The 25,355-nt window shown below is 62.2% G+C and overlaps 1 protein-coding gene across 2 annotated transcripts in view; it reads right to left on the reverse strand.

Annotated features, from left to right (window-relative positions):
* Positions 1–5,707: 5,707 nt before the first annotated feature.
* Positions 5,708–25,355, reverse strand: part of ADAR (adenosine deaminase RNA specific) — a 35,386-nt gene continuing 15,738 nt past the window's right edge. The window contains exons 2-15 of one of the 2 annotated variants that reach the window (XM_032844967.1): positions 19,743–21,142; positions 18,047–18,230; positions 17,546–17,694; positions 16,969–17,113; positions 16,679–16,869; positions 10,252–10,474; positions 9,904–10,075; positions 9,464–9,557; positions 9,062–9,184; positions 8,729–8,862; positions 7,144–7,326; positions 6,824–6,936; positions 6,427–6,554; positions 5,708–6,336 (exon numbers count right to left, since the gene is read on the reverse strand). In XM_032844967.1, the coding sequence (XP_032700858.1) occupies positions 6,099–6,336; positions 6,427–6,554; positions 6,824–6,936; positions 7,144–7,326; positions 8,729–8,862; positions 9,062–9,184; positions 9,464–9,557; positions 9,904–10,075; positions 10,252–10,474; positions 16,679–16,869; positions 16,969–17,113; positions 17,546–17,694; positions 18,047–18,230; positions 19,743–20,431 (2,766 nt within the window). In that variant the 5' untranslated portion in view covers positions 20,432–21,142 and the 3' untranslated portion in view covers positions 5,708–6,098. Of the gene's footprint in view, positions 6,337–6,426; positions 6,555–6,823; positions 6,937–7,143; positions 7,327–8,728; positions 8,863–9,061; positions 9,185–9,463; positions 9,558–9,903; positions 10,076–10,251; positions 10,475–16,678; positions 16,870–16,968; positions 17,114–17,545; positions 17,695–18,046; positions 18,231–19,742; positions 21,143–25,355 lie in introns of those variants that run through there. The other variant, XM_032844966.1, reaches the window with a different exon arrangement.

Consider the following 25,355-nt stretch of genomic DNA (forward strand, 5'->3'; position numbering starts at 1 on the left):
CCCCAGCCGGGTGGGGGAGGGGCTGGGCGGGCATGTGGGCTATGAGCAGGGGTGTGGAGATGTGGGGCCGCGCACACTGAGGGAAGTGTGAGGGGCCGGGGCGGGGCAGAGTCCCAGGGCCCCTGACGTGGCGTGCAGGCCTGACGCAGCAGTTCCGGACCCAACTCGGGCCTACCCTCCCTACGTACATGGCCCGTGGGCTGGCGGGTCTGTCCCAGGGCTTACCTGGTGTTGTGGCCAGACCCCTGGGGGCCCTCCAGCCCAGCCCTGCAGCCCCCTGCTTTTATGGGTTCCAGAGCCCAGCCCCAGGTCCCTGCACCCCTGGACGTCCCCCCACTTTCTTTCTTGTTCCGGCCGGGTGGGGCGGCCCGGCTGGGCATTGGACCCCTGAGTTTGGAGCCTTCCCGTGCCCTGTTTGGAGCCCAAGTGCCAAGTCCTCCAGCACAAACGCAGGGTCTCCGGTGGTCTTTCCCCACTTGACTGGAGCAGGGCTTTGGAGTCCGAGAAGAGAAGGTGTTCGCTTTCAGCAGCTGCAGGCTCTCTGCCCACAGCAGAGGGCGCCGGGCGGGAGGGAGTCAGCACTGCCTGGCTGTCCCCCCAGACCTGAGCTGGGCCCAGGCCAAACCTACCTACCATCACCGGCTCCCTAGAAACACAGCCTTTGCTTCTGTCCCGTGGGCTCGTGGAGGCCGTGTCCTGACGCTGCTCCCGGAGACCGGCTGGGGGACTCTGGGCTCTTAGCCGAGGAGACAGACCTCTGATGGACGTCCTGCCCCCACTCCTGCCACGTGGCTGGCTCTGCTCTGTGGTCCCGGCCTGTCCTCAGCGCCAGCAGGTGGCCGGTCCCCGATGGGGCCATCTGTCCAGCGCAGCCAGAGGGCCGGCCGACACAGACCACGCTGTCCTCTGGAACCCGGCTGGAGCCCTGCTTGTGCGGGCGCGGCAGAGCTGGGGACAGTGCCGACGGCTCGGGGGGACGCACCTCATCCACCGCGGGACCAGACGGTCTCAGTCTGGATGCCAGTCCTGGCTCACACCTGCTTGCTCAGCCGCCTCGAGCAAGTCCGTTTGCTTTTCTGGGCGTCGGCGGCCTCGTCTCCCAAGTGGGGACAGTAGCGAGGAGGAAGCAGCCCAGTCTGTTCTTGGCGGACCCTGGCCGGGTGTGCAGTGTGGGGGCGGCCAGAGCAGGGCGGGGGGTGCCTGACCATCCTTAGAGCCTCGCACAGCCCCCCCCCCCCCACCGCCCCTGGAGCAGAACCAGCCCTGGCAGCAGCGTTGTGGGTCTGGGGACCTGGCACTGGAGGAGCACGGCCCGGGGGGCTCTCCAGGGGCCGCTCATCAGGCCTGATGGCCGTGGTTCCCTCAAGCACCTTCAGGGAAGCGGTGTCCTGTTCCTGGGCCGAGCTCCTCCTGACACCGGTGGGCCCTCGGGGCCTCGGGCTGATCTCGTCCCATCCTGGCTGTGGATGTCCCGCCAGCCGCGGGGCAAGGTGTGCCTCAGCGCGTGTCCCCGGCTGGCCGAGCGGGTGTCTTAGCCTGCGGAGACCTTCTTCCCGGGCAGCAAACAGAGGTGCCTGTATTAAGCTGGAGCTGCTGCTGGGTCAGAGCCCTGGTGGGGGGAGCGTCCCGGAGCCCGAAGAGCAACCGGAAAGGAACCATCCATCTGGCGGGTGGGGTGCCAGCCCGAGGCCCGGCTCCTGGCTGTCTGCGTGCCTTGCTGTGGCCTGGGCCACTGGGAGTGCTTCCTGCCCGGTGCTCGAGCCTGCTGTCACCGGGGGTGCTGGAGTCCCGCTGGCGGCTTCCCCACTACTCCGGAGCCTCTGACGTGTAAGGAGACCCCAGGGAGGCGGGGAGGGGGGTTGCTGCGACTCAGGAAAGCCCCTTGCTCTGACCTTGCTCCTTCCCGCTGGTGACCTGGGGGCAGCAGAGCCCACTGAGGCCATGGCGACAGAAGGTCGCATGGGGACAGAAGGTCGCATGGGACCGGGTTAGCTGGGCAGGGCCTTCGGGGTGGTGCCTCCCACTCCAAGGGGACCGTGCCAGCGGCAGGAGGGAGAGGGCAGGGGCGGAGGGAGGAGGCCCACCGCTCAGATGAGGTGATGCCCCACGTGGGGACAGTTTGAACCCTGGGGGCACTGGGAATCTTGGGACAAGCATCATTCCTTCCCTTGGTGCTGTCGGGAAGCTCCCTGCCCCTTCCGTAGGGGGCCGGCTCTGCAGAGAATCCGTGCCCCGTCTGGAGAGGGCAGTGCAGACCCTGGAGCGGGAGCCTGAGCGAGGTGGGCTTGGGAGGGGCGGCTGGGGAAGCGGGCGGGCATCGTCTCCATCTGCAAACCACGATGCCCGAGTAGCGGGACAGCGCATGCCGCCCGCCCCTGACGCTAGGGGCTGCCGCAGCAGGAGAGCCTCCGCTGGTGTCCTGGTGGCCGGGCGTGTCATGCCGCCACAGCTGGGCGGAGTTACCGAAAACGTGAGGCGGTCTCCCAGCCACCCTGCCCTGCAGAGGAAGAGGAAGGCAGCGCCTGCGGGAAGGGGAAAGGCAGGGGCTGCTCTGGGCAGCATCTGGGCCCGACTTCCGTCTCCTCCCAGCCCGGGGGCCAGCCTGCAGGGAAGGGCCCCTGGCGACAGGAGACTCGCTCAGCTGAGCCGTCTGCACGGCTGGGCCATGGCGCAGGCTGTGGGAAAGCAAGGGGCATCTCTGAATCGGCCCCTGGCCAGAGTGCAGTTGGCTCCCTCTCAGCCTCTGCTTCTAGGGGCCGAGGCCACGTCATCCCTCAGCCCAGCGGGTGCCGGCCGGTCACTCGCCCAGGCTGGAGTAAGAATTGGCCGCATGTTTCCGAGCGTGAGTGTCACACGGCTCCTGAGGGACTAGGTCTAGGAGCTGTCGCTAGGATGCCTCATCCACATGCTCAGAGCCCTCGTCCCCCCACACTAGCCTTGGCCTCCCTTCTCTGTGCTTCCGGAATATTTGCACTGGTCTAACCCGCCTCAGGCCGGATCCCTTAGGAATTCAAGATTCTCGTAAAGAAAATTGTTTCCAAACCTGTCTTGTCTCTCTCTTGTATCTGGTGGTCAGGTCTGGCACATTTTGGGAACCACGGGGGGGTGCGGGGCTGGAGAAACAAGGCTCAGAGGCACGAAAGCACAAGGATGGGAGGGGAGCAGTGACCGTGGCTGTGACCAGTCCCTGACAAGGGCACTCAGCGGATGGGAAAGAAATGGCCTAAAGGCCCAGAAATAGCTCCTGGGGGGCGGGGGGCTCTTAAACAAAGGCCCCAGAGGCAGGGTCGGCCGGGGTCTCCTCACAGCGTGGGCATGCGGTGGTCAAGACTGTGGTCTATGTGGAGGCCGCACCTGTCCCCAGAACCCTGGTTTGCTCTGGTCCCAAACCCGGCAGTGGCACTCAGCTGTGGCCTCTGAAGGAAGGCAGGGTGATGGGAACAGACAGTGCCAGCTGATGACACTCCCACGGGCAGACCTGTGTCCCAGCCCCTCTGAGTGGGCAATGGAGATGGCTCGTCCCCTCCGCACGGGGGCTGGCGTTCGTGTTCGTTGTGAAAGGGGCTCTGTCCTGAAGACTTGGGTAGAGTTTCCCTCCGGCGGGGATGGGGGGCAGGAGCGGCCTGAGGGGTCCCCATACGTCCCTGCAGGGGGGACATCTCCTTCCCCGTCTCCAGAAGTTGTCCAGCTGACTCAGCTCTGGGTCTCGGAGGACCACGAATGACACCCACACACAGCTGTGGTCCTTAATGTGCCCCCAAACTCGTCACTGGCCCTCCTGGCCTCAGCTGTCCCATCTGTCATGGATGGGGAAGGAGGCTATACCGTGACTGTGTGTCCTCTGGGAGGACAGCGCTTCTAAAAAGGTCGGATGGATGTGGTAGAGACTGTGGCAGGAATGGCAGTGTGTGTGGGGGGGTGCGTTCTTTGTGGAAGTCATGCGGAAAACTGGCAGCGCCTGCCCCCGAGACCACGGCCCGGCTGCTCCTGGGCCCCCCGAGCCCCCGTATATACGTACCTCCTGCTGCTCGGGGCAGGGGCTGGGACGGACGCCCCAGCAGAGCACGAGGGCTGCGCGTGCTGTGGGATGTGCTGGCTTTCCCGCCCCAAGGACAAGGTGTCAGGCTGGGGCTCCGTCCCCAGAAACCGCAGGGCCGCGGTGCCTCTGCCCCCATGTTCCCTCCCTGGGGAAGCCACGACTGGAGACGCCCTAACAATTCAGATTCTCTTTATTTCCGAGGAATGTATACGGTTAGTCACGGTTGTCAAGGGACACATCAAAGCCGAATCGAGGACCCCAGGGCAGCCCCCCGTGCCGAGTCCGTGCCTGGGCCCCTCCCACCTGCTCCTGGAGCCGCACCAGGACCCAGACCGGCACAGTCGCTCCTGAGTCAAGGAAGTAGCTTCGAGCAGCGACGGTTTCACAAGTGATTATTCAGAGAGTGCACAACAGCCACAGTTCGGACAAATCAACTACAAAGACCATTTAAAAAAAGGAAGAAGGGCGTCCTGGTTGCTAAAAACAAAGATCAGACAAGAAAGTAGAGCACTGGGGCGGGGCTCTGTCCTGGGGGCACGCGGGCCCCCTTCCTGCAGCAGAGGCCGACCCTGGGGCTCCCGGTCCGAGGTAGGGTGCCCCGGGGGGGGAGGGGGCGGGCTCCGCCCCCCAAACACAAGCCCTGGTCCCGCCCAGCTTCTTGGGACACCTGGCTGTTCCTCAGACTTCTTTAGTATCCTTCTAAAACACTTGGTTTTTTTGTTTAAATTTTGGTCAATTTTTGGTCAGAAGCACAGAGGGAATAGTGGCCACAAGAACGGAGTGTGAGTGTGCGGGTACGTACTGCAGGAGATGGGTCCGGACCGGCTGCCTCGTCAGCAGTGAGTGGGGCGCGAGGTGGGGGGACGGTCACCCGAGGGCCTGGCCTGGTTGGTGGGCAGGGACCAAGGGGTCACCTAGAGGCGGGCTCAGGTCTGGTTGGCGTGGGCAGAGGCGAGCTCCAGGGAGCTGGCCGGGGGTGTAGACAGGCTTCCACCTCACATGGTTTCAACTGGGGTAGGGCGTCAACTCTGCAGAAACCCAACCCCCCCCCCCCACGACAGCCCGAGGCCTGCCCTTCTGGAACTCTCTGGCAGACAGAAGTCTTGGGTAAATGAAAAACTAAATCTGACTTTAAAATCTGTGTACTTCTAGGCTCTCTGTAGCAGTTAAGAATCAACATTTATGTTTTTAAAAACTAACACACCCATGATTTGGCCAACTCCCACTGTGTCACGGTCATGAGGGAGGGAGGGAGGAAGCGGCGTGGAGACCCGGCCCTGCGTGATTGTTCCGCCCATCCTCTCAGTCCTGATTATCAGGGCAGAGGGGACTCACGGTGCAGGACCTCTCCCTGCCAGGGATTGGGGTCTGTGTCCCCGCCAGCAGGACACCCCCCAGGAATGCTTCTGGAGAATGGTGGGGGCGGTGGTCCCACGAGGCCGGTCTGCGTGGCGGGGTGGCTGGTGTCACCCTGCGGGGCTCCTGTGGGCTCAAGTCTGAGGCCAGCCCTCCCTGCTGCCCAGCCCCCCACTGGCTAAAGTGCAAGACCCAAAGGTCACCGAGGGCCCCCTGCGATTCCCAACGGCCCGGCCTGGCGATGAACTGAGCACGCTCGTCAGCTCCTGTCCTCACACCTGCTTCACTGAATGACAGTCACCTCTCGCCCTCGCGGAGGAAAGGAGAAACAACGATCATAAGGAGGGAATCGCCAAGGGCAGAGGGAGACAGAGGCCTCCAGCCCTGACCGGACTCGGCGCGGCCTGGCCTGACCCAGACGCCGAGACGTGGGTGCGGCAAACACACGGGGTGGAAGCAGGGGCCTGAGCTGGGGGGCTCATGTGGTGGGCGAGAGGGGACGACGCGCTTCCCTCCCGGTGGAGAGGGCAGGGGGCAGGTGGGCGGGCGGGCCTGGCCCCCGGCAGAAGCAGGGCCCGGGGACACCCCAGTTCCTGGTGTCACTGGAGTGCTTCCGCCAGAAAAAGAAAAGAGGAAAGGAACGGCTCCAGACAGACGCGCCGAGGAGAGCTCCAGCCCACCGGGGTCCCCCGTCCCTGGCCCCTCACACGGGGCAGAGGTAGAAGTTCTTCTCCTCCTGAGGCTTGCTGATCCAGTTCCCGTAACCCATGTCCTTCAGGCTTCTCTTGAAGTAGTTCTTGGCGACCTCGTAGTCTCGGGCGGCTCTCTTGGCCTCACCGTAGGACAGTCTGAGCAGGTCCCTGCGGCACCGGAAGGAGCAGAGCTTCTTAAAGAGGAGGAAGATGTTCTTTTTGGAGACCCGGGACAATTCATTCCGCGGCCTGGAGGAACAAGAGCCGCTCGTCACTGCCCGGGCAGCTGGGAAGGCGGGGAACGCGGGCAGGGGCGCGCCGCAGGCGCCGGCGCCTCACCCGTCCACGGTGCCTCGGGTGCCGTCCAGGATCTCCAGGTCGCGGCCGTCCGCCAGGCACCAGTTCACGCTCGTCTCCTTCGTCTTCCCCGACTGCCGCTTGGAGTCGTAGACGCTGACGCGGCCCACCTAGAGGTCCCGGGAGCGACAGGGCAGATGGAGGCCTTCCGGAAGGCCCCGCCGCAGGGCCCCGGGGCCAAGAGGGCGCACGGCTCGGGGCCGTTCCTCCCGGCCGGGGCTTGTCTGGCATAGACTCTGGCCCCACGCGGCCCAGCGCAGCTCAGGCGGGTCCCAGCCCCAGCGGGAAGCCCCCGCGTCCGACGGGACGACAGGACCAGCTCCCGGGACACCCGCGAGCCCCCCAGCCAACATCAAGACAAGGGGAGGAGCTACAGCACCTTGGGGTGGTTGACCACGAAGGGGGGCCGCAGCCCGTCCTCGAAGGCGCTGCCGTCCCTCGCCACACGGCAGCAGATGGCGCGGGTCAGGTGCCCTTGGCTGAAGAGGTAGCCTGCGCGGGAAAGGCGGGCGCCTGAGCGTGGGGCGCCGCCGCGAGGCGGACGCACGCGGGGCGCGGGCGTGCGAGCGGGCGGCTGGGACCAAGGCGGCGGGTCCTGCTGCCCGCGCCGCAGGCGCACTCGGGCTGCAGGTGTGCGGGCGGGACTGGGCGGGGGAGGGGCGGGGGAGGGGCGGCGGCGGCGGCGGCGGCGGCCCTCACCCAGCGTCACGGACTTGAGGTACACCGGCTGCAGGAAGTGGGTCAGCAGCGCCCCCTGCAGGCCGAGCACGTTCCAGCGCAGGATCTTGTCGCTGCAGGACATGGTGCGCAGCCGCTCCCCCAGCCGGATGCCGTCCCACGTGGGCACGATGTCACTGGACTCCACCGGGATTGTGCCTTCCCCTGCAGAGGGACCGAGGTCAGAGCTAAGCGGGCCCCTGGGCCAGGCCCCTTCCCGGCGTGGCCTTCGCACACCTCCCACGTGGGCCAAGGCTGTGCGCGGTCAGTCTTCATAGACCGCACCGGCTAGTGCTGGGCACGCTACTCTGTGCGGGAACAACGGAAGCAAAACCAGAAGATCCTTGTGCTCCTGGAACGTTCATGGGGGTGGGGCTGGAAGGGCCAGACCCACAGCAAGCAAGCGAAGCAGTACAGACAGAACTCTGAACGGAGCAGTGCTCGGAGCCGGGAGAAGGGACGGCAGTGGACAGTGGGGGGGCCTCCAGGGTTGGAACTGCCAGGGTAGCAAAGACACCAGAGAGAAGCAACAGCTGCGTATGACAGTTTCAGACACTGAGAACAGCACAAGCAAAGGCCCTGTGGCAGCGAGAGGCTGGGCTGTCCAAGTTACTGACAAAGAGCCAGTGGGCTTGAGGCACGTGCGTGTGTGCAGGCCTGGCTTCTGTGTGAAGGGCGGTGGGAATCCGTGTGGCTGTTTTCAGGGACAGCTCTACTTGAGATCGAATTCACCCATTTAAAGCCACGATGGTTTTTCGTATGTTGACAGGGGTGCAGCCCTTCCCATGGTCAAGTTTAGAACCTTTCCTTGCCCTCAAAAGAAGCATCCCCATGTGCGCCAAGCCCTCCCAGCCCAGGCCCCAGGTAGCCACACATCCACTTCTTGTCTCCACAGGGAGCCCTGCTCTGTATTCCCAACATTCCGCACAAACGGAGGCACGAGACGCAGGACCTCTGGGGACTGGCTGCCTTCTCGGGGCTCGTCTGTGTTGTAACAGGAGCCAGCACTGCACCCCTCTCACGGCCGAGCCGACCGCACCATGCAGACAGACCCCGTTTGGGTCACTCGCCAGCGGCCAGACTGGGGTGACTTTCACCCCTCGCCGTTCGGAACCAGCATGCACTCGTCTGTTCTCCTGGGGACGCGCCCTGGAGCGAGCTGCTGGGTCCTGGGCAGCTCCGTGGGTTTTGAGCAGGGAGGTGACCTGGCCTGAGTGGGGGGGGGCAGGGATGAGGAGACAGCCCCCGACCAAGGGCCCTGGAGGAGGGGCCGGCAGACAGAAGGCAGTTGCGCAGCTGCACACTTGGTGCCCACCTCTGTCACTCCTCGGACTCGGTCCCACGTCCCTTCTCCCCCTGCCCCCCGGCCGGGAAGATCAAGGATGGGAAGGGGACTCCCACGCCTCTGTCTCTAGCCGGGTGGGCACACTGCCTCCTACCTGACTTGCGCAGCTCCCCGACTACAGATGCCAAGTGGAATCTTGGCCTTCTACGCCGCACCCCTGTCCCCAGGTCACCCCCTCCCAGCAGGAGCCTTCCTGTGGGCGCGAGGGAGCGCGCCACTCACCGTTCTCCACCTTGGTGCGCAGCTTGCCCTGTTTGGGGTTCTCGAAGACGGGGTAGTGACGGGAGTCGGAGCTCTCCACCGCGCGGTCGCTGCAGGACTTGTCGAAGAGGGCGCCGTCCCCACACGGGGCCGTGCTGCAGGACAGGGCATCCGTGAAAGCCCAGCTGCGCGGGGACCTCCCCAGTCCCCAGGGCCTCTCCCGCAGCCTCCTGCAGGCCGCTGAGCCAAGTGCGGCCCAGGGAACGGCTCCGCCTGACGGGCCGGGATGGCACCCGGACGCCCGACCCCGGGGCCTGGCAGGCTGGCTCTGGGGGCAGCAGAGACCACACGGACCTGATGTACAGATGGAACGACACACTCTTCTTTATCTGCAGCTTTTCTCCGCCCCTCGCAGGCTCAAATATGCTCTCCTTCGCCGTCTGGGGGTTGTACTTCATCAGCTCGCTATAGAGGAACCTACAAGGGGATCCGTGACTAGGACCGCGGTGGCCTCTGTGGCCCGGCCCCCCACTGGGGGAGGCCTCTGCCCGAGGCCCGGACACCTCGGAAAGCCAGCCGGCCTCTCAGGTCGGTCTCGCTTCTGCCCCCGACCTGCTAAACCCGTGAGCTGGAGGGCAGAGCAGGAGGGCCGGCAAGGGGCTGCCGGGGTCCCCAGACGCAGGTGGAAGGCGTCCGCGCCCCGACGGGACCAAGAGGGCCTGGTGCAGACACCCGGGCGGCCCCCGGCCCACCCACCTGATGAAACCTCGCCGGGAGATGATCTCCGCGTGGCAGTCATTCACGGTCTCCCCCTTCAGGCTGAGCGAGTCCCCCTTCACGCAGCGGTTCCCTGGAAGGTGGGGACAATAAGCGTGATCCTTCCCCAGGAAATGAAGACAAACAGGTTAGAGGCTGTTTGGCTTTTCCTCTTTTCCTTTTTTGAGAGCGAGAGGGAGCGCAAGTAGGGTCTGGGGCAGGGGAGGGACAAGGGACTCCCCGCTGACCGTGGAGCCCGATCCCACCTCTCAGGGGCTGGATCCCACTGCCCAGAGATTGGGACCCTGAGATCACGGCCTGGGCCCAGACACCCCGGGGTGGGGGGTGCAGAGGCAGTCTGTGGGGGGCTAAGGATGGAGCCCGCCTCAAGCCCCGTCCCTGCCCCCCACACCGGGGCCTAGGCAGTGAGCCTCCCTGACCTGTGCCCAGGCTGACCACCACCCCCAGGTCGTCGGAGGCCTTCTTCATGATGACGGCGGCCAGGATCTTGCGGCCGAGCAGCGAGGGCTGGAAGCTGTTGGTGAGCGCGTTGAAGCAGCGGTGGCTCAGCATGGCGATCTGGTCGTGGAACGTGCTGCCGCTGAGCGGGAGCTGCGGGCACAAGGCTGCGTCAGGGCTCTCGCGCATGGGCCCAGCTCCGCGTGCCACCAGGGCCCCCGCCACAGCCCCCGACTACGGCCCAGGACGGCGAGTTAAGCGCCAAGTCCGCCCAGAGAGGAGTCGGCAGGACCCCATAAAGAGAGAGCACCAAGAGTCGACGTCTTAACTGTCTTTGGCTGTGCTTCTGGGGACCTGGAGAGGAGCATAGTTCTTCTGAGACCGGCCCCTGTCACTGGGGTTACCTCTGTGAAACCCATGCGCTCTGCCTTCTCGTTCTCCCCAATCAAGACGCGCAGGGCCGCATCTGCCGCTTCCTGCTTGCCCTGCTTCTTGCTGTGCGCGCAGACGGCTGGGAACCAGCGACCCCCAACTTTCGCCTGGTAAACGAACCTTTGGGAGGAGAAGCAGGGGATGAAGACAAGCGCCCGACCGGACGGCTGTCCGTCAGGCAGCCCTTCCCGGACCTGGGCCCCGGGACTCGCACGGAGGCCTCTGCAGAGACAGATGCCACCTGTCTGCTCCCCACGCTCAGCTCAGCGGGAGACGTGCTGAGACACGACGCTTCGTGTGGGCGTCCTGAGTCCCTCGCCGGAGATTAGAGGGGCCCCAGAACCGAGGGACACACCGGGCCACTGAGCCCCGACGAGGCGCCCTGGTACACAGAGGCTCGGGGCCGGGCTCCTGAGCCACGACGTGCCTCATGCGTCCCCTCATGCCAGCCAGTAGCTGGGAGCGGGCTGGAGGGTGACAGAAGCCCCAGGGGGAGGGGACATGGCGTGAAAGATGCCGGAAGGCAGTGGGGTCCTGCCTGAGACTCAGGAGAATCTCACGTCTGTTCCACGCGTTTGAAAAGAACATGAGTTCCGCGCGCGCGCGCACACACACACACACACACACACACACACAGAGGCGTCCCCTGGAGCCGTCGCGGGCTGGGTCCTGGACCAGCACAGTACAGCCAGTGTTGCAATAAAGCGAGATAAAACCAACTTCCTGGTGTTCCAGTGCAACAGCAGTGAGGGTTAACACTACTGAGCCTCTCAGGTGTGCAACGCCTCAGATCTAGACAACACGCGTCCCTGATTAAAAAGCACTTCACTGCTCAAACGATGCCAACCACGGTTTGCGCTTCCAGTGACTCGTAACCACAGATCACAGGTTGCTGAGTACGGAGAATTTTAGACATTGTGAGAATCACCGAAATGAGCCCAAAGACCTGGCGTGAGCAGACGCCGCTGGAGAAACGGCCCAGCGCCGGCTTCCACAATCCCCGTGAGCAAACCGCTGTGGACACAGCAAACGGCCGCTGTACGTGGGGACCAAACATGGCGCAGGCTGGGGTCAGGCTGGGGGTCGGACGCCGGGACCCCCACCAGCTGCGCTCCCTGTGCCTAGTCACCGTAGGAGGCCTGTGGTTTGCCTTTCCTTGGCACGCTGGGGACACCTAGTTAAGGAAGCCAAGACCCCGAAAACGAGAGGAGCTGCGGTGGTGAGGGGCACAGGGGCGAGGCTGGGGGGGACCCACACAGCAGAGCAGGTGCAGGCAGGCACGTGAGGCGATGGGAAGAGAAAGCGTCTCTCCTGCCACTGCTGCCCCTTCCTCAATGAAGCAGTGCAGACGGGCGTTGGTTGGGAGTAAGAAGAGGGTTTTGGTGAAAGCCTGAATAAAAAGGAGGGGATCTGAAGAGTGGGACAGAGAAGTTAGAACAAACCAGTAGTGAAAACGCTGGGGAGACGGCCAAGGGCAGCAGGGAGCAAGAGACCGTCTCTAGGGGCTTTCTGTGGCCGGTGTGGATGGGCCGGGCCTCCCGCCTTGGCAGGTTCACTCCCCTCCCACCGCAGGCCTGCGCCGAACCAGGCCCTGCCCAGAACTCCGACTTCTCCCAGCCATCCCCAGACCGCGGCGCGGCACCCGTCCGTAGAAGTCAGGCCACGCCAAGCAGACTTGCAACCCATCACGCGCCTCGAGCTCCTTAGAACATACACGAGACGGGAGACCCTACGTCTCTCTAGGGGATCACTGGTTCCAATCTGGCCCCTGTCCAAACAGAACGGAGACCAGAAACATTCTCTGGACGCATGAACAAAGGAGGGAGTGTAGTGGAGAGGAGAGGCCGCTGGAGGCAGGAGGGGAGGGTCTGGAGAGCAGGAAGTCTAAGACAGAGCCTGAGACTGGTCTCCTCGAGGAGGGTTGAAGGGGCTGGACGTGATGACCCACACCTGGCCACTGGTGTGAGCTACTGGGGGGACAGTGAGGTCGCCCGTGGAGATGGGAAGGACCAGAGGAAAAGAGCATAAGAGGTGAAACCCAAGAGCTCTCCTTCAGGAGGGTCAGACTTGAGCCCAGTTGAAGCAACAAGGAAGCTGGGGGAAGCCCGGGGTCCTGTGGAGGTCTCGGCCCCCAGAGCTGGTGCCTTCCAGCAGCGAGATACTGACATACGGTCGCTGGGAAGGGCAGACAGAGGGAAGCAGTACTCTCCTGTCGCAGAGCCATTACGGTGGGCCCCTGCCCGCAGCCCCGGGGGTCTTCACGCCCTCCCCTCACTCCTGGTAAGTTCTTAAATCCTGCATGAGTCCCGGAAGTCCGAGGGAGGGTTTCACGCAAGCGGGAGAGGAGCCAGACAGAAGGAAGGCGTGAGGGGCGAGGCTGGTGACACGGGAGGGCCACTAGGCGCCAAGGGCAGGCCCCGCGAGCCAGTGTGCCCGTCACAGGCCAGGAGGCCCTCCGGGTGCCCTGGGCCAGTGTCCTCAAGTCCTTCTTACCGGGCTCACACTCTCCCGGGAGGAAGTCAGAGCCAAAAGACAGACAAGGACACAAACAGGTGGTTCATATCCAAGAAACGCAGGTAACGTGAACGTGAAGAAATGAGTCAACATCACTTACTACAGAGACAAATTCAAAATAAGACACTGTGTCGTGAGCTCTTCTCCTGTGACCACCTTTCAAAATTGAGCAGTGGGGCGCCTGGGGGGCTCAGTGGGTTAAGCCTCTGCCTTCGGCTCAGGTCATGGTCTCAGGGTCCTGGGATCGAGCCCTGCGTCGGGCTCCCTGCTCAGTGGGAGCCTGCTCCCCGCCCCCCCCCCCCCCCGCCTGCCTCTCTGCCTGCTTGTGACCTCTGTCAAGTAAATACTTACAAAAAAACCAAAAAACTGAGCAGCGGGTTACCGCATAAGCAAACGTTCCGGTCGCTAAGTATGGAAGGGGAGGAAGCGTCCCTCATCTCCAGAAGCAAACACTGGGCCCAGTTTTCCATTCTCGCAGAGGTGGCCCCGTGCCTGCATCCCGGCCCTGCCTGAGCCCCCGCTGTGCCCACTGGTGTTCCACGGCCCGTTGGCACACACCATGAGCGGCGCCGGGGTGGGCGCGCCCCACGATTCGCCAGTCCGCAGACCACCTCGGGTTGTCCGTTGAAACAGCAGAGCTGCTGTGCAGGGTGCGGGAGGGTGCGGGAGGGTTCCCGGGGGCGGCCCCCACCCTGAAAGCACTGCTCTCCACTCCCTGCTGTGACGCTCGGAGGACCCCTCACGGACACGTGAGCACACTGAGCACGTGTGCACTTAGCTCACGCGCCTCTCGGTGCAAAGAACCCCTTACTTATAAAGCCATCAGCCCCCGGAGTTTTACCCTCAGACGGCCTTTTAAGACCCCAATTCTCCTGATGCCCACACCTCTGTCTTCCTGACTTTATTTCATGGAATGGCTTTGCCACTCCCAATGTCCTCAGGTGAAAATCCCCACGTTCACCTGTGATGTTACGATTTACGTACATATTTTTAGGATTTTATTTTTAAGCAATCTCTACACCCAACCTGGGGCTCAAACCCAGAGCACCGAGCCAGCCGGACGCCCCTGCCTTACGCTGAAGTCCTGGACTCGAGGTGACGTGCGGCGCGGAGACAGACACCAGCGATGTCCTGCTGAGACACGGTGGGCAGCCCCCACCGCCCCGCTTCTGCCATAAGAGCCGGCCCGGGCCACGGGCCAAGCAGGTCCTTCAGAACTTTCTGGCTGTTCTCCTGGATTTTTCTTTTTCTTTTCCCTTTTCGAACACTTCAGTTATCTGTCAGAGCGTGCACAGGCAGGGGGAGCAGCAGAGGGAGACGGAGAAGCAGACTCCGCTGGGCAGGGGACCCGGGACCCCCGCATCCTGACCTGAGCTGAAGGCGGACGCTTCACCCACTGGGCCACCCAGGCGCCCCACACGGACCCCCGTATGAACCCGGGAATCAGGTCTTGCGGGTCCCCAAGAAGTCCGTTCCACCCCGTCCCCAGGAGGATCACGTGAAGCGTAAGCACTCGTCAGGGCCCAGCTGCCGTCACGAAACCAGGTTTTCTACCTCATCACAGGGCCCCGGAGCCGGCGTCTCCTGCTCAGAAAGTGGGCATCGTCCGCCTGCTCAGCCGCTGCTGCTGACAGGCTACCTCCTCTCCCGCGTCTGCGAACCGCCTCCTCCACACGCATCTGCCCTTGTTTCCCAAGGCCCTGCTCTCCCGCCTCCCCCCGCCCGGGTGTGCCCGCCCGCCACTCGCACGGGGCTCAGGGGCACGAGTCCGGACGGCAGCGTCCTCTCCCCGCCTTCTCTGTCCTCACGGGCTGGCGGAACCGGGGAGCCGAGAAGCACGGGGACCCGGGCACCCCCGTGTCCCGACCTTGCCGCCAACAGCTCCCTGTTCAATGCGGAGCGAACGCCTGGCGGCTGACTTCAGAGCTACGTGGTGACCCCGCTCTTAAGGAGGTGCGCGGTCACGTCTACTTCATTAACGGCTTGGTTTTTTAATCTGAATGGACGTTGGATTTTATTAAAAGCCTTTCTGGAATCTCTGGAGAGGACTCTGAGCTTCGTCCTTATTATTTGGTAAATAATAACGATATCTTGACACAGACTAATCTTTGCATGGCACCAAGACCCCATTTCTCACGTTTTAGAACAGCAAAGGGAAAAACTTGGTTCAGATGTCCCGTTTCCAAAGTTCACGTTACGCCACCCCCCTTTACTGAAGACCTACGTGACTACCCGTTTCTACCAACCAAAGAACATCTGAAGAGGATTTCTGCCTATGAAAAAAGGCAAGAAGTGAAGACCGCACCCAGCACGGGCCGGGCAGGAAATCCCAAACGAGCTCTGTCCTTCTGGACTGCAGGGCGTCCCCTGCCTCCGCATGGGCACGACGGGGCGAGCCACTTCCCGGCCGATGGAAGCGTCCACCGCCCTAGGCTCACTGCGGGGAGGTTCGGCAACGTCTACCGAAATTTTAGACGCCCGTGAAGACGTCATTCACGGGTGTCCCAGAGTGTGGAAATGACCCACACACTGGTCACAAGGGGCTGGCGGACAGCCCAGGTCAGTGCACTGGGGAACCACGGAGCACCTTCCCACAGAGAACAGAGCGGGACCCGGACACCTCGCCGAGGTCGCCCTGTTACGCATGAACAGCCGCAGGGCTCAGGGCACACACGCGTCTGGCGCGGCTCGCGTTTATGGGAAGACGGTCAGGAAGGACGCACGGGGGCGTGAGGACCGCGCGGCGGCGTGTCGGGGCGCGAGGGGGTGGGACAAGACTCTTGCGTTGCATTTTAAGGCGCGTATGACCTACACAAAGAGTGAACCCCTCGAAAACTGTTCACGGCCCGGAACCGCCCTCGCGAGCAGGCAGAGCGCGAAGACCGCCTCCGGCAGCGGGACCGCTCCGCACCCGCCAAAGTGAGGGCTGCGCCGGCAACGGCGACGTCCTCTTCCCCAGCCCAGGCGACAGGTGCGGGCGTCTGCTTCAGGAGAGACCTTTGTGTCTCCTGCTCAACCAAACAGCCTTAACACCGGAAGCAGCTGTGCTGCGGGATACGCAGCTGTGGGGGTGCCCGGCCAGCCAGGGCTACGGCGACTCTTGGTCTTGGGCTCATGACAAGCCCCCTGGTGCTGAGCTTATGTTAAAAAAAAAAAAAAAAAAAAAAAAAGATTTAGAAAACGTACAGAAATATGCAGCTACAGAAAGGACTGTGACGGGTGTGTGCATCTGAGACATGGAACGACGTGTAAGACACGCTGGTCAGTAAGGGAGTCGGATGCACGAGAATAGGCTTTACACTTACTTGTGTTTAAAAAGCAAAATGAAAAAGTAATATATGCATAGAAATTTCTAGAAGTACTAAAGAAGCTGGTTATGTGTAACTGTGGGGAAGGAAACTATCAGCCTGAGGTAGAAAGGAGACTTTTCCCTGCATACTTTTTCAAGGAGCCTGAATGATTTTCTACGCACATACGTATTCCTTTAAAAACGAAATTAAATGCTGAGCCTTCAGCTCAGGTCATGGTCTCAGGGTCCTGGGATCGAGCCCCGCATAGGGCTCTCTGCTTGGCAGGGAGCCTGCTTCCCCCTGTCTCTCTGCCTACTTGTGATCTCTCTCTCTGTGAAATAAATAAATAAAACCTTTAAAAATATGAATCAAAAATAATCAAAGCGGAGCACACCTGCTGCAGGAGCCACTGTACTCTCTAGACGGCCACGGGATCTTCCAGGCCGGCCCGCCCGTGGCCCCGGGGGCAGCCTATCCTCTCCCCTCTGGGCACGCGGCCATGCGGGGCCGAGACACTCACTTGGGCTCATGCGGAGGGCCGGACTGGTCGACCAGCTTGAACTCGGCCGCGAAGCCATGGGAGCGGGCGTACTCCAGCAGGCCGCCCACGGGGTTGGTGTTCAGGTACCGGACGAGCTCGCCGATCCTCCGGACCTTGCTGGGCAGCCCGGACTGCAGGTTATCGAAGGGCTCTGTGCTCGCGCCCCCGGGCTGAAGGGGGGTCAGTGCACAAGGAGGAACCGTGAACACGGGGGAAACTGGGGGGTGCCAGGGGCAGTGCTGGGTCCTGGGGTCGCCACGATGGCCCACCTGGGTGTCCAGAGGTGCTGAGCTGGTGGCCTCTCCGTGCAGAGCCTTCATGGCTTCCTCGGCTGCCATCTGCTTGGCCACTTTCTTGCTGGGGGCACTCACGGTGGGGAAGGTGTGGGCTCCCATGGCCACACAGTACTGGAACCTGGCAGGACACAGAGGAGCTGGGTCAGAGTGGCACCGCTCGCCTCTGTGGACCGGCCTCTCTGAGCTGTTTTGGCCTCTCTGTGCCTCGGCCCATGCGGCCCTACGTGTCGGGGCCCTGAGGCCTCCTCCAGGAGCCATCTTCCGGGATGCAGAGTGTGCAGAGCCCCGGGGACACCCAGGTCTGCAGACCCACCACCAGCTACCGCCAGGCCAAGCGGCTCCCTAGCGCTTGGTCCCCGCGTCACCCTCTGAGGTCCTAATCCCAGGCTGTCTGCAGCACGGCGGTGAGCACACCGCGCGGCTCCCCCGCTTCCCATGTGGAAGACAGGCGTCGGCTCAGTGGGACGACCGGCCGCCCCTCGGAAGGCGAGGAGGGCGTTATCTCTCTTCTGGGAAAGCAGGGCAGAGATGCCCAACGCGAGAGATGTACTTGGGGTCGTGGGCGGGGCCTTCTCTGGACAGGAGGCGGAACTCGCAGGAGGTCCCAAGCTTGTGCACACACTCCAGCAAGGTGGTGACCGGGTTCTTCCCCGAAAACAAGGCTGCGGCGGAAGGGGCACTGGGCTGGGACTCTGCTGACTGGAGCAAACGAGAGACGAGAGAAACGGCTGAGAAACCACGGCTGCTGTGTCCCGGCGGCGAGACCGGTGAGGGGTCAACCCCACGCGAGGGGCGGACGGCCCAGAGGGAGAGGGCTGAGGGAGGTGGAGGGCACAGCAGCAAAGGTCGCGTCACTAAGCCGTCCTGCGTCCCGTGTCTCATCTGCCAGCGACGGAGCTTGGACTCGGCCGTCTCTGAGGCTGCTTTCCAGTCTGGCGGTCTAACCCCAGCTGTGCTGGGAGGTGGGCAAGCAGGGGCGCTGGGCATGGGGCAGGGGAGTGGGGCCAAGGCAGGGGCTGAGCATGGGGTCCCCAGAAGGCGAGATGCCTACCTTCTCTGACCCCTTCTCTGGGGAGCAGTCGTAGGGCTCTTCTGGTCTTCCCCCGTCCTTGGCTTTTGCTTCCTCGAGCAGGATGGTCATGGCTTTGAGGGCCGCGTCCTGCTTGGCCACCTTCTTGCTGCCGGCTTCCGCCGGGGGGAATTCTCGGCCACCAATGATGACTTGGAATTTAAATCTTGAAAGTGAGGAGATGGGTGAGTGCGGGCCTGGCCGTCCCTGCCGCCACCCCTGCGGGGCCCTGCACCCTGGGGCCTTCCTGCTATGCACGGGGGCTCCCGTCCCTTTGGAGCCTCAGCCCCGACCTTCCAGAAACACGGCAGCCAGGGACTCCTCCCAGAGCTCATCAGAGCAAACACAGCTCTGGGGAGACCTGCCATCTCTCAGCACGCACAGAAAACACGAGCCAAAGCCACCACCGCAGCGACCGGCAGCCTTCGTTCTGGAGTAGCGGGTCCACTGGCTATTGCCGGGGCAGGTCCTGCAGACAGTAAAGCTCCTTCCGCACGGCCTCACACGCACAGAGCCCCGAGCCTGCCCGCCGTCATGCGCACGGCCTCACACTCGAGGCACCTGCTGGCCCCGGGTCTGCCCCTGCCCCCACTCCCTGGAGACCGGGCCCTACGGCTGGGTCTGAGTCACCTAAGGCCCATCTGTCCAGAGCCCCTGGTCACAGAAAAGACCAAAAAGCCTTCGTCTGGGTCTCTGGACTTAACCTGGACCTCCAGTGCTCAAGTTTTCAAATCTATTTGGGTATTTGCTCAACCTGCAATTTCACTGAAAAAAATGGGTCAAACTTCTTAGGTCTTCTGAAATATTTGTACGTTGCACCAACGTTTCTTATAGCTGGAATCCAAAAAAAGGTTAACCACAAAACCTACTGCTCTCCCCCAGTTCTGGGGGGTGGGGGGTGGAGGGAAAAGAGGGCACGATGCCCCCCTGGCCTCTGCCCCAGACACAGAGCAGTCCTGACCCTGCCGGCTTTCGACACACACACCCCATCTAAACTGCGCTCCTGCCGGCTATCTCTGTCATGAAGTGAAGATGATGGACAGAAGGAGCAAGGGTCACTGCTGGAAAGCCACGCCCTTGGACACCAGCCCACTAACCTAGAGGGCAAGGGGACTCTCTCCCGCCCCCAATGGCCCACTCGGGGACAGCATGAGGCCTCTGGCCTTCAGCAGCCCCATCTGGGCAGCCCCCCGTCTCCCCCGGTCTGTCCAGCGGCCTGCAGGGGCCTACCGTGTGGGGCCTGGCTGGCTGGTGGAGCAAGGAACTTTCTGACTGCACAGGTCAGGAGGCACGTAACTTCCACCTCGGACAGGCGGGCCGCTGTGGACGCTCACACTACCTGGTCCCCAGGGGAGCTGAGCCGCCTGGGGACCTGCTCCTGCTTCCCGGGTGCACGCCCCAGGCCACCCCACCTGTTCTGTGCCTGTCCCAGGAACTCAGCTCAGGGAAAGGAGGGAGGGACCCCGGCATGAGTGTGGGGTCCAGGCTCCACGACCTCCAGCCCTCGGAGGCATGACACCGAGGCACGGAAGCCGGTTCGAGGAAGCTGCTTCCAGCCTGAGGGTCAGCCACCCCCTGGCTCCCCACAAGACAGAGAGGCCAAGGAAAGAGGCGGGGGCCCCGCGAGGGGCGAGGCTGCCTGGCAGGGGTGCGGGTCCGGCTGGCGGTGGTCTCTCACCGAGGCTCGTGGGGCGGCCCACTCTGCTCCAGCAGGTTGAACTCGCAGGTCTGGCTGGCGAACTGGGCGTACTCGAGCAGCCCACTGATGGGGTTCTTCAGCTGACACTCCGTCAGCTTCTTGTAGGGGGAGCACCGCGGCCAGCCGTGGCTGTAGAAGGACGGCATCTCCATGATGGCGCGGAACTCGCCCGGCGCGGCGCGGATGCTGTTCAGGTCGTCCGGGATGTCGTCTGTGGCCCACTGGCCGTTCTCGAAGTCCACGTAGCCTGTCCTCGTGGGGCCGTGGTCGTGCGCCGGCGGCTTCAGCCTCACCGGCTCCGGCGCCGCCTCCTGCCTGCTCTCCAGCTTCAGGACCGGCTCCTGCCCATTCCGCACCGCGGCGGCCGCGACACTGTCCGAGGTGTCCGGTGCGGCCCGGGGACGGGAGGGGGGCGCCGCGTCGCCTCTGGTATCGGGGACGGCGGCCGCGTTTCTCTTCATCTGGACGCGCTCCCGCTTCTTGTCGGTCAGGTGCCACACGGGGGGCGTGGCGCCCAGCCGGTACACGTCGCCCTGCCGCTCCAGCTCAACGAGCACGGCGGTGACATCCCGCGCCCTGCTGAGACCGATGTTCTTCGCCACGTTCAGGGCGGAGGCGCCACACACGTTGAACAGGAAGTCACAGACTTTCTCCCTGATCTCGGCCATGTCCAAAGGCTCCGGAGGACCTTCCAAGCCAGGCTCGGAGCTTCCGTCTTCAGTTTCCAAACCGGGCTCCGAGGCGGGCACCTCCCAGCTGCGGCCGTGGGCGCTGGCTACCCGGCTGTGCCGGCTCGCGGCCTGAGCGGCAACTCTCCACAGAGGGGGCGTTCCTGCCTCCCGACACAGCTGACCCTTCTTCTCCAGAGAATACAGAACTCGATTGACTTCCTTCTTCGGGACTCCAAGCCTCCCAGCCAGACCATGGGCCGTGGCAACCGTCCCTTCCCCGAGCTGCTGCAGGACGAGCTCCGAGACTCTCTCGTCCTGGCCCTGGCGGATACCAAGCTCCTGGAAGTGCGAGGAGAGCCTGTCCACACCTCTCCACGGCAGAGAGCGGCCGCGCTGGGGAGGACGCGGGCACGCCCTCGGGAGCACCTGATGTCTGGGAGGCACGCCTGCGGGGACACCCCAGGCCCCCAGCTCCCTGCTCCCGGCAGGCAGTCCTGGAAACCTCGGCCCGAGTTCGGAGACCAGCGGTGGCAGTGATGGCGTCTGCTTTCCAGTTAGGGGGGCTTCAGGGAGCAGCCCCTTGAGAAACTCTATTTGCTGGAGCTGGAAGAGATTCGGGGAAGATCCAGGCCCTGGCGGCCACTGTCTGGGCCTGTTGTGCTCATGGCCTCGGAGGCTCTGGGGGCGGGATCTGGTCAGTGAACACCCCTGCAGAGAGAAGAGGGAAGAGAATGTGAACAAGGACCTGGGCGGTGAGCCTGTCTGTCCCTTCTCTCTGCCTGGGGGGCCACACCTGCCTCCCGAGGGGTGGAGAGGCAAGGGAGAGGTAGGCGTGTGACCCAGCCGGCACTGCCTAGGGACCGCCACCCAGAAAAGCAAGGGGAGCGGGAGGCCGAACGGGGAGCCGTCAGGGGTGCCCGGGGTGGCCAGGGCATCTGGGCCTCTCCCGTGAGCCTTGAGCACTCTCCTGCCTCGGCAGGATTCTGGGGGGTTGAAACAAATCCTTCCACTTTGCAAAGTAAGTACCCTCTTAAGATAAAAACAAAGAAATAAATGTTATTTTGTTTTAAAAACAAAAACACAACGATGACGTAAAAATGCCCAGGGAGCCCTGGATCAGGACGTGCCCTGGGCAGGACAACAAACCCCCGTGCGCTGGACGACCTGGAGCCCAGCCCCCCAAGGCCACGAGGGCGCACCTTCCCACATGCAAACCTCACAGGTTCACCTGCTTGCCACTGTCTCCCCGGGAAGCCCGGAATTTGGTTTTGGACGGGGGGGTGGGGGGGGATGATGGATGATTTCCTTAGGGAAGGAAGGACACCCCGTCTTCACGTTTAGTGTGGTGGCCAGGTTTGGAAGAGACACTGGGCACTTCTGCTCACACCGCCCAGCCTCCCACAGGTGTCTGGTGTCTTGGACACCTTGGTGTCACCCCCCAAGTTCCTGCACTGCCCTCTCCAGCGCTGTTTCCACCCCCGTCCTTCAGAATCCTGTTCCCCAGGACACGGGCTGCCCTGAACTTTCACCTCCCAGAACACTGTGCACCTGTGACCCCTGCCCCCACCCACGGCAGCGCTCATCCTGTCCCCGGAGCTGCTCACTGGAGAGGGGAGAGGGGCAGGAGGTATTTAAGGGACCTGGGGGGGCGACCTCTAGCAACAACATCTCCTCATGCTTGTCCACTCCCCCCGCCCCCCATCTGAAGGTCCTGAAAGCTCCAGCGACCGCAGGCAGCTGTGCCCACCTTCAGTAACTGTGGCCGTCACCCCCCACACCCGGGCATGACCTGGGGACCCGAGTGCTCCGCTAGTCACGCTCACCACCACCTCCCTCCTTTGGCCACCTGAGTGGCGGGTCCACTCCTCACTCATTCTCCCTGTTCCGCTAGCTGGGGCGACACCCGCTCCTCAAACCCTGAAACTCCCAGGGAAGGACCGACTGGGTCTGCAGCTGTGGCCCAGAGGCAGCCGGGGATGACACATGAGCCCCAGGGTCCGTGGGCTGAGTTTGCTGAGTCCTGCTCTTTCCCGATGGCCACTTCCCTGTGCATCTCCTGCTTCTGCTCGGGACTCCTGGGGAGCCCCTACGTGAGTGGCCGCTGTGGCTGTGGGTCAGCAGCCCCCAAGCCTTCCTCATTCTGACCCTACACACGCCCCCACTCGGCCCGGGTCTCACGGCCAGTTCCCTCCTCTGCCCGCGGGCCCTTCCCCCATTCCCGCACGGAGGCTCCCCCAAGGTGCTGGAGAAGGACCCGGGCGGTGGAACGCCCTCCTCTGCACTCGGATTCCGTTCCCCGGCTTGGTGGTCCACTCAGGCTCCCAAACACGCTCTGGACAGAGGCTCTTCCTTACAAACGCCCCGCACGCCGCCTTCTCTTCTGTGTCCCCATTTCCCTTGTGTGTGGAGGAAAGGGACATGTGTGGAGGGACCTGTGTGGAGGGACTCACCCTCCTCCCCCAGGTCGACTTCATCCACCCCCCAACATAAACTAGCATAAACTCCTAAGAAACAGTGCTCCAATCTCTTTCCTCTATTTCCTCCAGCCACTGCCTTGCAAAGCCAAGACTTGAACTTCCAAATGCCTACATGATCTGTCCACTTGGATACCCTGCCCCACCTTGAACACCACATATTCTGAACCAAATGAACCCTTTCCCTCAACCCCGCCCGTTCTGCTATCCCCGTGACTATTGACGGCGCTGTTCTCCTCGCAGTTATGCAGGGCAGAGACCCAAGCAGGCTTTGCGCCTGCCTTCCTCCCTCACCTCCCCCGTCTACTAGGCAGTCGCTAAGCTCTACCTTGTCTACCCCCACCCCATAGTTTCTCATACACGCATCTTTTTCCAGCTCCGGCCTTTAATTACTTCTCACCAGGCCGCCACAAAGCCTTGATCTTTGTACCCCTACATTCCAGTCCAGTGGGCCTGACAGCTTCTCTACGGCCCCATTACAAGTCTGACCCTTTCCTTCGAGATCTCCTTAAAGGCCACCTTCTTCTGGAGACGTGTGACTCAGCCCATGGGTGTTTCGTGTCCTCGAGCCCCTCCCTCTCAACTCCTACAATACCGTTCCTTTACCTCTGGTCATACTGCTGTGTTTGTTTTTTTGTTGGACCAACCCGTACACACCGTGTATCACGAGGCGATTACCAAGACTGAGTGTCCAGAAAGGATGCTCACGGCCCCACTCCCGATATTCTCCATCAAGTGCTAATGGGGGGGGACACGGTCTACTTCACAGTGAACGCCCAGGAGGCGAGGACAGTGTCTCAGTTATCTCTGTGCTCCCAGCACGGAAGACAGCACCTGCCCTCAAGCTGATCCTGAACCAATATTTGCTGAATCAGTGACAGCGGCAACAAGCAGCCTCTGTCTCTTCATTGTTCCTCCTGCTGCCCTCTACCCCGCCCCCACTACACTGGTAGGGACCAAAGTGTATGTGGGCACAAAGGGGAGTGCCCAGCTCCTCGCTGAATTATGGGGACTTCAGGGATTTCCCCACTAGCTGTTGGAGGGACCTTGGTGAAACAATTATTTTGCAAAGTGGTTAAAGTCAGCTTCTAGCTAAATGTAAACCCACTGCTACTTGGCTAAAACCTGCAAAATATTTGTCTGTCTATAGAAGAGGAACCCCACAGATTATGACACATTCATGCCACAGAACAGCAGTGTTTTGTTTTTTTTTAAACAATGTGTTACGTTCTATTCATATCCACCTGGAGAAAATCTAGCAATGACACAAGGCTAAATTAATAACCACAAAAAAGCAAGCTGAAGAACAGGTAGGCTCCAAGCTCGTCCTGGAAACAAGGAAAAGCCTCACTGTTACGTGCCCCTGTGTGCACCCTGAGCGGACCCAGAGACAGGAAGGAAGCAACGTCGATGTGTGAAGGAAAGAATGGGTGTGTATTTGTTCAAATAGTTATGTTAAGGAACTCTGCAGGGAGATTATTAATTTTATCTTCACCCCCCAAGTCTCCTAATAGCGAAGCCAGAGCATGGTTTGCGAACAGCCCCAGGGAGAGCCACTGAAGGGAGTGAGAGGGAGCCCGTGGGAAGCAGCCCGTGGGGACCCTTCCTAGTCCCTCAACATCCCAAGCCACTTCATGGCCGCGCCCCATCCCGTTCACTTTCACCCAATCTCCTACGTTTAGGATCCAGAGCTGAGCCCCCACCCGTACCACATGGGTTCCACTGAGTGATATATGGGTATGTGTGAAGAGAGGCTTTTCCTTCAGGCCAGGGGCCCCCAATCCTTTGGAAGAGGAGAATGAAAAAAATATACGTAACTTTTGAAAATGGAAGTATAACTTATGTATATAAAGTTTATCCTTTTTGTGTACTCTGTGAGGTTTTCTTTTTAAAAGATTTTATTTATTTATTTGACAGAGAGAGAGAACATGAAGGGGGAGGGTCAGAGGAAGAAGCAGACCGACCACCCCCCCAGCAGGGAGCCCGACGTGGGACTCAATCCCAGGACTCCAGGATCATGCCCTGAGCGGAAGGCAGTTGCTTAACCAACTGAGCGGCCCAGGCGCCCCACACTCTGTGAGTTTTGACTGTATGGACTCAAAGCACGTACAGCCCGGTTACTACCACCCATGAGGATACACAACCTTTCCATCTCCCGGAAACGTTCTCACGTGCTCTGCAGTCAGCTCCTTCCCCACACCCAGGCTCGGGCAGCCCCCATCTGCTTCCCGGGCCCCCAGAACTGCTCTTCCCATAGTGTCGAGGAAAGGGACCCAGGAGTACGCAGCCTTTTGAGCGCAGCCTCCCTGCCTGGCCTAGTGACTGGGAGGTTCCACGGGGCACCGGGAGCTCCTTCCTGCTCTGGCCTGGAGACACCCCGGCCAGGCGAAGGGCGTCTGGGCTTTGCCAGTTCCTGGCAACAATGAGGACAGCTGTGACGTGCACAA

Source organism: Lontra canadensis, unplaced genomic scaffold (genome assembly GCF_010015895.1).
Source record: "Lontra canadensis isolate GAN:19392208 unplaced genomic scaffold, GSC_riverotter_1.0 scaffold160, whole genome shotgun sequence".
In the NCBI taxonomy this organism is placed as follows: domain Eukaryota; kingdom Metazoa; phylum Chordata; class Mammalia; order Carnivora; family Mustelidae; genus Lontra; species Lontra canadensis.